Here is a 14447-nt window from a genome sequence, read left to right as displayed (position 1 = left end):
CAAATTAGATGTTAATAGGGTAAGTGACCGAGCGGCGACATAGTGGCCATCTCCAGCGGCATCTCTCTCAAAATGTGGCCACTTGCCAAAAAAAAAGCTCTTGAATTTTGCCATTATTTTGTAATTTAGGAGAAAACACGTAGAGAGGAGCATAAAGGTCTCGATGTGCTGCTGGATGGGCCACAACTCTACTCACCTACCTCCCACCAATTAACCATCTTGTTACCAAGGTTCAACAACTGTTTCTAGCTCATGTTGAAGAATATTCCTATACGAAAGGTTTTGGTTAGTGTATTGGAAAAATACAAATTTGGTGTTTTGTACACCAGTAATTGATTCTTTGTATATTTCGCACAATGTAATTTGAAGCTATCAAGGAGATTTTGTTAAAATTTTTCCTATTGTCTTACAGATGTGTTGGGGTTCGTGAGTACCAAGCTGTAGACATCGATCGTTTTCATTGTCCACGATGTGAAGCTTATAATGGCCCTTCCGTTTGTAAGTTATTGCTAGAATCTGCAGTTTTATATAAGTAACTTACCAAGTAATTACTTAGCTAACTATTTCTTGCCTTGACAGCTTGAAAATTAAAAAATTCGTGGGTAACACTTCACAGATTGATTGCAGGTCACCAGTCCCGCTCACCAACAGGAATACTAAGAACTACCAGCAGACCACTTCATTCTATTTCTGCCGTTGTTCAGGTAACAGTGATTGTTGATGGCAGCTGTGTTCTTAAATTTGCCAGTCAGAGACCGGATTTTGGCGAAGATTATTGCTGATTTTGGGAAGCCTTCAAGCTTTCAGCTTTCAGGACAGTTTAGTATGTATTATGTATTGTTTTGTTATTAATGGGCCTGATTTAAGTTTTTCATATTTTGATGCAGTAGCAAATTCACATTCATATTGGTAACTCCCCATAGTGTAGTTTACCACACTACCACCTTTTAATGTTAACACAATAATGTAAGATTGCAAGTAGCATAATAATGTAAACATAGCATTACTAGTCGCCAAATTAATACTTAAGTACAAGACATGTTACAAGTAAGTAACATCATAATGTAAACATTGCACTCATTACCAAACTAGTATTTGCGTTGGAGATGTTACGAATAAGCAACATAATACGCAATGACGCAATGTAAACGTTACATGTTGCATTTGTTGCGTTTTCTGAATAGAGTAATACGTAATGTACTTTTGTGTTAGCTACTGGACCTATTTTCTTTGGTAGTGAACTCATATTTTAGAGTTTCAATTGATATCTGATAGATTTGAGTATATTTGGTCGGAAAAGGCCAACTTTAATTTTCTGAAAGTATAGAAACTTAAATTTTGTGTTCGTTACCTAGTTTACCTACCAATTAGCGTAACAAACATAGATTTTGCGTTTTCTACTGAACCAATACTTTCTGCCAGTCTCAATAGTGTTTGATATGAATTGAGATACGTATATTTATATACGTAATGGTACAGTGAACCCCTCTGTATTAATGGACTCTGGATTTGCGGACTCACATATTTGTGGACTCTAGATACGTTGACTCTCATATATTTGCAGATTTCTCTCTGGAATATTTACCCCCATTCTTTGCAGAAATTTTGCTTATTCGTGGTATTTTTCTATGAGAAATATCCACAAAATCCTGTTTTTTCTTTCTTTCTTTATCCAATTCACCATTAAATGCACTTTTTGTGAAAAAAACTATTAAAAAACATATAAACATTTTTAGTGGTTTTTTTCTTGCGTTTTAACTAACAAAATAAGCAGTGTTAAGCATTTTTATAGGGGTTTCAACTATTTATGGGTTCTAGTTATTCCCGGGGGTCTGCTACCCATCCCTACGAATACAGAAGGAACACTGTACTCTGAGCACTTTAAATAGTGTCAGTCAAAGTTATCGTTCCTTGTCCGAGTAGCGTAATAAAGCTAATACCATTGTATTCACGAACGGTCCGATTTTTTAATAATGAAATGTATATCTGCATGCAATGATAATGTATGATAGTAGCTAAAATATGTATGTGTGTTGGTACTCGATGTCCTTCAGTTATACAAACTGGAAAATAAATAAAAACATGGGCACAAAAGCAACTGGCTTGGAAGGAGAGCAAAAGTGTCTACTCTCCAAGGCGGTCAAAGAACAACTGACATATCACAAGATGCGGTTCATTGTTGATGACCAACTCCCACCTCGTATGTGCATGAATTGCCAGATCTCACAGATTCCTTACTCAACAATCTTTGATTGTTTTAACTGGTTTCCAGCTGGTGCAAGAAGATTTATCCTGTTGTTAAGTCCTCAGGTTTGTTAGCTATGGAACATACAAATTGATTCAAAATTTGTCATAATGTGTTAACCACAGGTTATTTAATTTTAGTAGTGCTATGAATATCTTCAATTCTCAATAGCATTTGATAGGATTTGAGATATGCTGTTATAATGGTGCTCTGTGTACTTCTTTTATTGGTAAAGGATTAATTGAACTTCTTACACATTTCCTTGCAGAGAACTGGAAGTGTAAGGGAATTAAGTAGTGGGAAGAGGCTGGTGCTTAGTATTTTGACTCTTGTACAAGGTCAGGGAACAGTTTGTGATATAAGCACACAAACAGTAGTCTTCTAAGCTTTGTAGTACATACATATCTTCCTTCTCAAAGGTATATTACATACAAAGAAATATATATGTTGCAGGAATTTCAATCATTGTGCTACCAGCTCTCCTGGCATTCAGCTAGCATGGCACCATCTCTATCCCCACACCAATTTTCTTTCCTTCTATTGGCCTTTGTTAATTTTTTTCTCCACTTGCTCCTGTGCCTGGCTCCTTTGCTTCCTTCCCATGCCATTGCCAGCCTTGTTAACCTTTCAACTAAGTGAAGTGTTGTGTAGTGGAGGAGGTGCTTACTCATCCCTCGAGGTCACTGTCATACTCTCCTAAAATCTAACCTGGTAGGAGACATACTGGAAGTCCATTGGGGGTTGGGGGCTTTACATACGGGTAAACACCCCCTCAGTCGAGCTTATTGCAGGTCTTGGGTATCAACAGGCAGCAACTGGAAAGGTGTCTAACTGGATGTATAGTAGAGGAGGTTGCTCCCCCCCCCCCCCCCCACTCCCCCCCCCCCCCCCCCCCCCCCCCCCGTATTGGTTCTCCTAAACCCAGTCCCTGTCAGACTCCCCTGAACCAGGGAGGAGACATAATGTCGGTCCATGGCCAGCTGAGATGTTCTGGTGTTACCTGAAAAGAATCTGTGGTTCAAAGGGCATCCATAACCTAAGGTGTTATGGCCAGATCTCGTCTCATCTTTCGTTTAGATAAAATAAAATTTTATATAATACCCAGTAATTATGGACGGGGCCCTCCCACCTCCCTGCGGATGGACATAGGGCATAAATAGAATGAAGTGGTCTGCTAGTAGTTCTTGGTATTCCCGTAGGTGGGCGGGACAGGTCACCGGCACTAAATCTGTGAAGCGTTACCTGCAAATTTTTCAATTTTCAAGCTGCTGAGGCAAGAAATTGTTAGCTAAGTAATTACTGAGTGAGTATTACATCTATACAAAATTTCTTCATCATAAAAATGTCAATTTTGTAAAATTAAGAAGAATGCTTGAAGGATAAATTCTGAAAAAGGCCAGGTTATGGTTATGTATCACTGGATGCAAATTAGATTCATAAAGTATGTGTATCTTAGTTGGTATTGCTCATTTTATCTTTACTTACCTCTCATGGTTGGATTTTCGTCACTTGATAATATTCTTTGCATCATTTGAATTTCTTTTGTTGACATTTTTTTTTTATATTTTATTAATGAATTATTTTCATGCATAATATTGCAATGAAATTTCATTTGCTAATAACACTGTTAACATGAGCATTATTAAAAAGAAAATTTTGAAGAAATAGAGGTGCCTCACACTGAGGGACCTGGGGTAACCTGAACAAGATGTAAGGTCTGTAAGGTCTCTCTCTCTGTTTTCAAAGTTCTGTACTGCAACTAAAAGTACAGAACCTAGAAAGATTAACTCAGCTGCCCTTGAGAGTTGAAAGATATTATAACCCAATCATTATTCCAAATACTGTACCCATAACCTTGGATATGTATGGATGTAGTCGTGTATGTGTTTTTATAAACAGGCAGTTGAATTTATTTTGATCGAAATGCTGACTGTTATGTGTAACCTTATTTAGAATTTTAAGTTATAGAGCAATGTAAACAGAGTACAGTACTCTAATGAGCAGTGTTTAAGTGTTGTATATTACACTACATAATTTTATTATGTAACAATCACTTACCAAAAGAAAATTGTTCAGACTGATTCAGTTTAATATTTTCTGTTACAGTAAAAGCACGCCTCAATTGGCATCGTCATGATTATTCAGAAGCTGATGCAGGTTCCAAACCAGTTCAAACAGGAACGCAAGTTTTTATTAAGGAACTTAAAACCCGACATTTTCCAAGGTAATATCAGAATTAATGTTCTCTAAGTGTAATGCATGTTAGCTGTTCCTTATGTTCCCATTTTAGTAGTCTTGCATCATTTTCTGCAGCTATAATCTTTGATTTAATGATACTGTCGTTTGTTAATGGTACTTACTTCTTAAAGTAATTTGTAAATACTGTACTGTATTCAATTCCATCATTCCTTTTGTTATCAGGAAGCCAATATGTTTCATTTGCTCAACTAACTAAACATCTATATATATGGGATATCTCTTTTTTTTACTCAGTTGTTCTTAGAAATAATTTCCATGGATATTTTATGATTGATCTTAGTTTGTAAAAATTTAATTATGTTATTTTGTATATTTATCTTAATGATTTTTGGGTGTTCCAGTTTCTATTAGTCATTAAGGTACCTGGAGCTGTGATTGTTTAATGGTTTTTTTTTATTCATTTCCTTTTCCTCTTTTTTTTTTTTTTTTTTTTTTTTTTTTTTTTTTTTTTTTTTTTTTTTTTTTTTTTTTTTTTTTTTTCCCTCAGCATCATCAATATTCTTTTTCCCTTACATGAATTCAGCACATTTACACCACTAAGATGTCTTATTGTTTTATTTATGCATTCATATCTTTAAGGGTAGAAGATTTGAGGAGTGGTATCATACTTCAAGGTGATTCATATTTATGCTACACTTTTCAGTGAGGCATCCCATTACTGGAGTTTTTGTGTCCCTCAGCTCACTTGCGGACCGTGTTTTTTGTAGTTAATCACCTTGCATTGCTGGTGGATACATTGCTTTGGTATTGTCACTTGTGTTCTTCTCTCTCCACTTTGTTGTAATCTCCAATGATTCAGGTTGATACGTGTGTATTATTTTAGATACACACACTTGCTCAAAAAAAATAAGAATATGGTCAATAATGTAGATCACATTGATCAACAGGGCACTTCACATATTGCCAAAAAAAATTATTGGAATACAGTGGTACCTCGAGATACGAAAGGCTCAACTTACGAAAAACTCGAGATACGAAAGCCAATACGAAAAATTTAACGGCTCTACATACGAAAAGTTTTCAAGATACAAAAGGTTTCTGTAAAGTCCGAGATTCGCCCGAACCACCGATAACAATTTTGAAACTCGCGCACCGCCTACTTAGTAGACTCGCCACCATCCTCCTGCTCTCCCCATTGGTTCCTGATGCTAGTCGCGGCCATGAGTATCCTTCTTCTCCTATTGGCCAGTATCCCTCCCATCATGCATCTATGTACGTGGTGGCGTGCCTCGGCACTCAGTACCAGCATCGTTATCGTACGCACGCGTTATTCGTTCGGTCTAACGATTTCGTTTAGTAAAGTAAATTCGTAGTGATTTCGTTGTAGTACAGTGGGCCCCCCCGTATTCGCATTCTCCGGAATTCGTGGAACTCACTGATTCGTGGATTTTTCTCTGGACCTTATCTAACCCATTATTTGCGGAGGAATTCGCATATTCGCAGGATTTTTTTTCTGACAATAAATAATCACTAATAGTGTATTTTGTTGATGTTATTGTCATGCCTAAATATATTTTTATGATATAAAAATGAGTTACTAATTTTTAAAATATAATATTGATCAATACTGTATTAGTAAGTTTTAATAAGATTAAATGATATCACATAATAACTAATAATTCTCTCTCTCTCTCTTACAGAGATTTATGCTTTTTGTATGATAAGTGATTTACTAATTTTCAAATATTAAATATTAATGTTAAAGAGCAATCACTTCAATAAAGAAAATACTACAGTGAATTAGTAAGATTTTAGTTCTCGAACTCCAGATCCTCTCTCTCTCTCTCTCTCTCTCTCTCTCTCTCTCTCCGTCTCTCCTCTCTCTCTCTCGTCTCTCCTCCTCTCTCTCTCTTCTCTCTCTCTTACTGAGATGGAGAGATTTTTATTGAGATGAGAGATTTTTTTTATGGTAAACGTTATGTATAATATGTTTATTAATATTTTCATATAATAATTATAACTGTAATTACAAAAATCATATGTGAAAGTATTTTACAAATACTACGATAATCTTTCCATCTCTCTCTCTCTCTCTCTCTCCTCTCTCCTCTCTCTCTCTCTCCTCTCATCTCTCTCTCTCTCTCTTGCTCTCTTACAGAGATGTATTTTTTTGGATGATGATTTACTAATTTCAAATATCAATATTAATGTAAACAGCAAAAAATAGAAATTCAATTAAAGAAAATACTAAAGTGGATTAGCAAGATTTCCAGTTTATAAGTAAAATTAATTATGTAAGAATGAAAGGAAATGCATTTTACCCCGCGTCTTTTAACTCCAGGTAGCCAGGCAGAGTTGGCTGGGGTCCAACAAATGTCAAAACAGGAAGGAAGGAAGTGTTGCTATCAAAAGGATCATGGAGGATTGCTCTCTCTCTCTCTCCTCTCTCTCCTCTCTCTCTCTCTTTCAACTCATTGAGATGAGAGAATTTTTATGGTACATTTGTATGTTTTATTAATAATTTTTGCATAATAATAATACGTAGTAATATAACTAATTTCAAAAATTCATATGTGATAGTATTTTTTTTTTTTTTTTTAAATAAGTACAATAATCCTATCCATTTCACTCTTTTAAATAATGATAACCTCTCTCTCTCTCTCTCTCTCTCTCTCTCTCTCTCTCTCTCTCTCTCTCTCTCTCTCTCTCTCCATCTCTCTCTCTCTCCTCTCTTGCCACGCGAGATACTAGTTATGTTCTTAGTGGTAACTCTTCGCCCTCTGTTTGGGGCTGGAAGTGTATGTAGTTTATAAGTATATCTCTTTTAAGGACATTACTTACATTTTATGGTAAAATAATAATATACAGTACTACTAGTTTACAAATAATATTAAGTTTAACGAGATTAAATAGTAACAAAAACATCTCTCTCTCTCTCTTCTCTCTCTCTCTCATCTCTCTCTCCTCTCTCTTCTCTCTCTCCTCTCTCTCTCTCCTCTCTCTCTCGTATGTTTATTTGTTTTGTAGTGTAAATAAATGATTTACCTTATAACTAATTTTCAAATATTGATAAGATTAATTAAAAATAGTGATTCCCAGTCCTTTTATCCACTTGGAGGAAGGTGGACGGGGGAGTATATGACAGTTTGATGTACAAAATTGGCGGAGGGGAGGGGAGGGAAGGAGTCGGAAGTCTAGGAGTTATTCTTCTCTCTCTCTCCCCATTATTATTCTCTCTGTCTCAGAAACAATTCATAATTTCACTCACTTCTTGACGGTCAAGATATATGATGTTAGCCATTCATTGGTCTCCTCTCTCTCTCTCTCTCTCTCTAACTCTCTCTCTCTCTCTATCTCTCTCTCTCTCTCTCTCTCTCTCTCGCCTCTCTCTCTCTCTCTCTCTCTCCTATTTCCGCTTTCGTTTTTGGTTTAGGTATATATTTTTAATGGTAAAATGTTTAAGATTACTTTGAAATGATATTAATAATATAACCTCAAAGATTAGTGCAGTAATAGGTTAGTAATTGTTCCGATACGTAATACAAACCCTCGGTCCTTTAACAATAGGAAGGTAACTAGCGGCAGCTGGGACGGTCGTAAGCTCGCAACAAGGGGAGAACAAGGTAGTTAACTGCTTGTCCGATCGTTGACCGCGGCAAGCCGAGAGGTGGAAGAATCACTTTTGCTTTCGGCCGCGGGTGGGGTGAAGGACGTGTTCGTCATCGCTCTCTGCCCGTTTTTCATCGTCGTATGCTTTTGTTTATATTGTGTTTTCTACTAATGGTTTGTTTGATCTTGAAAAATGAAACTGGTAAGTACACTGTTTTCATTTTGCATTACTTAATTATGAATCAACATGGAGCTATCGCCGTAGAGGCGGCGATTTATTTCCCCCGCTCTTTTTCATGAAATTGAATTGAATTATTGTCCCGGTGCCGAGGGAAGGGCGCACTCCGCGCCGAGTCAGGGGTATTTTGGGCGAAAGTGGTGTAATTGAAAGATGTAAGTACTCGTTTTTTCATTATATTTTTGCCCTGCGTTCGTTGCCGAGAGCTTGATGCGCTCGGCACGAGCCTCTTATTTGTATGAATAGAATGCAATGAAAGTGGATTCGCAATGCAGTTTCTTTTCATTTTCATTTATTAATTGCATCAAATTTAATTTTGGATCAATTCCGCTCTTACCCGGGAATTAATCCTTACGATTATTGCTGTGAAAGTGAAAATCGCAAGTGCAGTATTGTTCATTTCATATATATTTATGATAGATCATATTATTATGGATCAAGTTTCCGCTCTTACCCGGGAAATTGATCTTTCCCCTTTAAGTCCATGACGTGAATCGCAAGTGCAGTATTCTGTTCACATTTTCATATTACTTTCACTGCTGTGCGGGGTAGGGAAGCGAAGGTCTGCCAGGAAGTCGTCGGAAAGCTCTCCCGCGACTCCCTTGGTATCCGATTCTTCGTCTTCTTTCCTGCCCCCCCGCTCAGCTTCCTCGTATTTTGTATTTGGGTCTTCCTTCCGTTCGGGTGGGGCATGTCTCCCCCGTGCGTGAGGGAACCCCTCTTACTAATCTGTCTGTGCTACCGCAGGTGCTACATCTGTGGGAGACGACCTTGGACAGGTATGGGCCACTGCGGCTGCAGGGCGTGCCTAGCATCCACGATCTGCTGCAGCGTCTAGCCAGGTCTGGGGCGGTGACCTTGGAGCGGTCTCCACTACAACCTTCACGGCCGCTTATGCTGCTTCCCCCCGCTGGTCTACACTCCCCATGCTGTGTCGGTGACGCCGTCTGCGCTTCTAGGGCCGGTCGCCGCCGTACCGAGGAGGGTATGCCGCCGCCGCCTGTGTTTTCTTCTGTTGCCTGCCCCAGACTTCGCTGTTCCAGCAGCTCGCCCCTGGACCGGCCGCCAGTACCAGGTTCCCGCTGGCTGCCGATGATTCTACGAGGCGATGGCTGGGCCTGCCGTACCTGTCGCTGATGTGGTTCCCGCTACTGGCTTGGCTGTCCCTTCTGTGTTTACCGCTGCCGCTGTTCCTGCCGCTCCTGAGCTGGTTGCTGTTCCTGTCGCTCCTGGTTCCTGCGCCTGTCCATGCTGGTCCTGCCCATGGTGTGTGTTCCCCAGTCCCAGGTCCTTCCGGACAGGTGCAGTCGGGCCGTGTTGCTTCGGCAATAGGCCCGACTCCGGCCTGGATGGAGGACCTGACGACTGTCCTGCGTGAGCTGACGAAGAAGAGGAAGGTGTCATCTTCGTCTTCGTCTGCTGCTGCCTCTTCCCCTTCGACTTCTAAGGCCCATAAGCCGAAGAAGAAGAAGGCTGCCTCCCCCCCTAAGAAGTCTCCTTCGGGAACTTCTAAGGGCCCGTCCCACCTCGGTGGGACGGGGGGTCCTTCTGCTGGTCCTCCTGCTCCTTCGGGAGCGGGGCCCGTCTCCCCTTCCGTAAGGAAGAGATAGACGGGGACCAGAGGAGTATCGGTTAGCTCTGGTACTTCCTCGCCTGGTGCTAGCGGCGATGCCGCTACGCCAGGTTCCGGCTCGGTCTCTCGTTCGCGGGAGATCCCGAGTGTACGCTCTCCCTCGGGAGACCGTGCAGCCAAAGTTTCGTCGCCAGAGTTCGCTCGGCGCCAAGACCACGGCACGGAGCAGAAGTCTGGCGAGAACCGCTCAGGTGACTCTCGCCAGGCCAACGGCCGCTCTCGCAGCGACCAGCTGGTAACCGGGGTTTTTGTACATGCAACTTCCCCGGCAGATATTTACTTAGCTATAGTCTCTGACGTCCCGACAGAATTCAAAACTCGCGGCACACGCGACAGGTAGGTCAGGTGACCAGCCCACTCCCGCCGCTGGGTGGCGGGAATAGGAACCATTCCCGTTTTCTAACCAGAATTTTTCTGTCGCCGGTAGCAACAACATCGTTGTTGGTACCTCCTGCATTGGAATTCTTTTCTCGTTGGCCGAGGATTATCTATCTGTCTTTTGGTGATGTACTTTGATCTTTGGTTTTGGCATACGCTTATCGTGGACTGTTTTTTGGATTTGGAATTGGATTCTCTTTAAAATGTCTGACGTGGCACCTGTATTTAGGGTGTGTGCGAAAGAGGTATGTAATGTGAGGCTACCGAAAGCTTCGGTGGATCCTCACACAGTTTGTAAAAAATGTAGGGGGAATGATTGTTCTGAGACTAACACCTGTCTGGAATGTGAGAGCTTAACGGAAGTGGAATGGAAGACCTTGGCTTCTTATGTAAGAAAACTTGAGAAAGATAGGGTTAGGAGGGCTTCCATCAGAAGCTCAAGTAGATCCTGCTCTAATGAACAGGAAATAGCTCCTAACTTTCATAGTATTTCTCCTCATAGTTTGGCTTCAGCCCCTTCCCCCAGTAGCGAACCTGTAGATGCGTCTACGGAAATGGCTGCAATGAGAGCCTCTATAATCAGCTTGAAAACGCAACTGCAAGCGATGAAGGAGACAGGTAAGCGCAGTGATGTGTGCAGTGATTTGTGCAGTGTCCCCAGTGAAGTGGAGGGGGCGTCTGACCGACTCCGCATTGCTCCTAGGCCTAGACCTCTTTCAGACTCCCATGACCAAGGGAGGAGGAATGTCAAAAGCCGCAAGGGGGATGTAGAGTATTCCCAACGGTCAGGCGTCCCTTCGGCAGATCCTGTAGCCGCTTCTCAGGCTGCCAAGGATAGCTACTGCAAAAGCGTCCTGAGGAAGTGCTTTTCGGACTCAGACTCTTCGTCTCCCAGAAGGGGATGGAGTTCTTCCGCTAAATCGCGTCCTCTTAAGAGATCCTGGAAGACGCCAAATAGCGAAGCGTTGCGTTCCAGTCCGGAGCCTTTTCCGGATTATTCGCCATGCTTCGTAAGAAGAGAGCCATGAGAACTCCTGACTCGTCTCCGGAAGACTTATCACACAAGACAAAGGAAGTCTTGGTAGGACTCCAATAGCAGTTGTCTGCCTTAGTGGGAGTTCTTTCTGAAGGCTCTTCTAGGAAGAAAGACATTTCTCTTCCCATCAAGAGTTCCGTTAGGGGAGAGTCAGAGAGTAAGCGTCCTGGCGTTAGCAGACGCTCCTCGCCTGAAAGGTTTTCGTCCCCAGCGAGACCTTCTTCAGTCGTATATGACAAATATCGGAAACGCCCTACGAGCAAGAGTTCTCCCAGGAGTTTGACTAGAGAAGAGTTTGCCTCCCATGGCAAGCATCAGGAGCCTGATTCGCGAATTTCTCGTGAGAGAATTCGTTCGACTAAGAGCTCCGGGAGAGAAGAGAGCCCTCCCTCTATTTAGAGCTCCTCTAGAAGAAAGGAGTGCTCGTTCGTCCTCGAGACATTTTCCGAAGGACGCAAGAGTTTCGCCGAATAGGCCCCGAAGATTGGACAAGTTTTCTTCTCCTCCTAGGAGGAGTAGGAGAGATTCTAGCTCTCTCCGGAAAGACGCAAAGGAAAAAGGAGTTATTCGCCTGCTAGACGCAGTCAACGGGACGCAAACGTCTCCCCTCATGGACGACGGGAACAAAGGGTTCTCCTTTCTCCTCGCAGGCGCATTTCGCCTTCTAGGCGTCCTCATCAGGACGCAAATGCCTCTCCTTCTTGGACCAGGCAGCCTCACCAGGACGCAAGCGCCTCGCCTTCTTGGCCTAGGCGCTCTCACCAGGACGCAAACGCGTCTCCTTCTTGGCGCCAGGAACAGGATGTTCTACTTTCGCCTAGCAGGCGTTCTTCGCCTCACAGGCGCCTGATTCAGGACGCAAGCGCCTCTCCTAGCAGACGCAAGGAGCAGATCAGAAGTCCGAGTATAGAGAAACTCCAGGACTCACACAGGAAGGATGATAGGAGTAAGGAAGAAAGGAAAAGACTTCCTTCAAAGGATCGGTCTCCTGTGGAGGAAAAGCCCTCTTCTCCCGCATCACTTTTGGAAGAAGTATCGGATGAAGAGATAGCCAAAGATGCAGGAGTTTCAGACTATAAGAGACTTGCTTCTCTATTTGCTGCAGGTGTTTGGAGACTCACTACGCCAGTCGGATCCCCCCTTCGCCAGGATCGTTATATCCAGTACGAAAATGTCGAAGGCCTCCTCATTCGTTAAGATGACCCCTACTCTTTCTATGAGAAAGTCTCTGAAGAGTCTCGAGAACTGGCTCAGGGCTAAGAAAGAAGCGGGTAAGACAGTATTTTCTTGTCCTCCCTCTAAGTTGACAGGGAAACCAGGGATGTGGTATGATACCAAGGAGCCAATGGGCCTGGGTCTACCTTCGTCCTCTGATGCGGATTTTTCCGCTCTTGTAGATGCGTCTAGAAGACGCTCTCTACACTCGGCAAAAGCCTCTTGGGGAATGTGTGAGGTGGATCATCTCATCAAGGGCCTCTTCAAGACTCTCGAAGTCTTTAACTTCATGGACTGGGCCTTGGGAGCTTTAGCCAGAAGTCGCAAGAACCAGACTTCGTTTCCATGGAAGAGTTGGGCAGTGTTTTAACCTGCCTAGACAAGGCGGTTATGGATGGCTCAAATGAAGTGGCATCCCTTTTTTGGATCCTGTATTTGAAGAAGAGGGCAGTGTTTAGCTCCTTCTTAACGAAATCTGTTTCTCCTCTGCAGAGATCCTCCCTTTTATACGCGCCCTCTCTAGTCACCTGTTTCCTCAGGACCATAGTGAGGGACATTTCTAAGACGCTTTCAGAAAAGGCCACACAGGACCTGCTGGCCCAGTCAGCGAAGAGGCTAAAGCCTGCTGTGCCTCTGGCGAAAAAGGAGAAAGTTCCCTTCCAGCAGCCCTTCGAGGAAGGTCTGCATCAAGAGCTTCTCTTAGAAGTAGACGACCGGAGAAGAGAGGAAGGTCTTCTCGAAGGCCGTTCGTCAAAACCCAGTGAGACGGGGGTCCTCCAGATAAAAGTGGGTGCCAGGCTTCTAGATTTTACGAAACTTGGGCACAGAAAGGTGCCGATGCCTGGTCCTATCCATCCTAAAGAAAGGATATTTAATCCCCTTCAGGGAAAACCTCCCTTAACGACAACTCCAAGGGAGTTAACAGCAAATTACAAGGAATCTGTCAAGAAACAAGCCCTTCTACATCTCGTGGAGCAGATGCTTTACAAGGAAGCCATAGAGGAAGTAAGAGACTCTCTTCCCAGGGGTTTTACAATCGCCTGTTCTTAGTTCCGAAGAGCTCAGGAGGTTGGAGGCCAGTTCTGGACGTGAGCGCCCTGAACGAGTTCGTAGCAAAAAAGGAAGTTCACAATGGAGACGACAGCCTCGGTGTTAGCAGCCCTGCGTCCAGGGGACTGGATGGTATCCCTGGACCTGCAGGATGCTTATTTCCACGTACCAATACACCCGTCGTCCAGGAAATACCTAAGATTATGGCTCAAGGAAGAGTTTTTCAATTTCGGGCCCTATGCTTCGGACTATCAACAGCCCCCCAAGTTTTCACGGGACTAATGAAAAATGTGGCTCACTGGCTTCACCTCGAAGGGATTCGGATATCCTTGTATCTAGACGACTGGCTGATACGAGCACAGTCGCGAGTCAGATGTCTGGAGGACTTAAAAACTGACACTGGAGTTAACACAGTCCTTGGGACTGTTAGTAAACCTCGAGAAATCCCAGATGATTCCCCAGCAGAACAGTTTATCTGGGGATTCGGATGGATTCTCGGGGTTTTCAGGTGTTTCCATCACAGGAAAGACAGAACCGCTGCTTGGAAAAAGTAGCAACCTTCTAGAGAAAGAACAATGTTCCGCGAGGGAATGGATGAGTCTTCTGGGGACCCTTTCCTCGTTGGAACAGTTCATTTCTCTAGGAAGGCTTCACCTAAGGCCGTTACAGTTCTATCTAAGAGAACGTTGGGATCAGAAATCTCAAAATCTGTCCGATTCCTTCCAGATCACGAAGGAGATAAAGGAGGACCTGCGCTGGTGGATGAATCCGTGCAGGATCAGCGAAGGAGTATCCCTTCACGTTCCGAACCCTCGGCTAGTGTTGTACTCCGACGCCTCAGATG

General features: G+C 42.8%; 2 protein-coding genes across 2 annotated transcripts in view; both read left to right on the top strand.

Annotated features, from left to right (window-relative positions):
• The window catches only part of LOC135210947 (exosome complex component RRP4-like), a 602376-nt gene that overhangs the window by 227196 nt on the left and 360733 nt on the right, over window positions 1–14447 (top strand).
• The window catches only part of LOC135210648 (lysine-specific demethylase 7B-like), a 60657-nt gene continuing 46218 nt past the window's right edge, over window positions 9–14447 (top strand). Inside the window, exons 1-3 of the mRNA XM_064243434.1 lie at window positions 9–19; window positions 413–498; window positions 4352–4469. Of these exons, the coding sequence (XP_064099504.1) occupies window positions 9–19; window positions 413–498; window positions 4352–4469 (215 nt within the window). The remainder of the gene's footprint in view (window positions 20–412; window positions 499–4351; window positions 4470–14447) is intronic.

Source organism: Macrobrachium nipponense, chromosome 4 (assembly GCF_015104395.2).
Source record: "Macrobrachium nipponense isolate FS-2020 chromosome 4, ASM1510439v2, whole genome shotgun sequence".
NCBI classification, from domain to species: domain Eukaryota; kingdom Metazoa; phylum Arthropoda; class Malacostraca; order Decapoda; family Palaemonidae; genus Macrobrachium; species Macrobrachium nipponense.
This window is presented reverse-complemented; position numbering and strand designations above follow the sequence as displayed.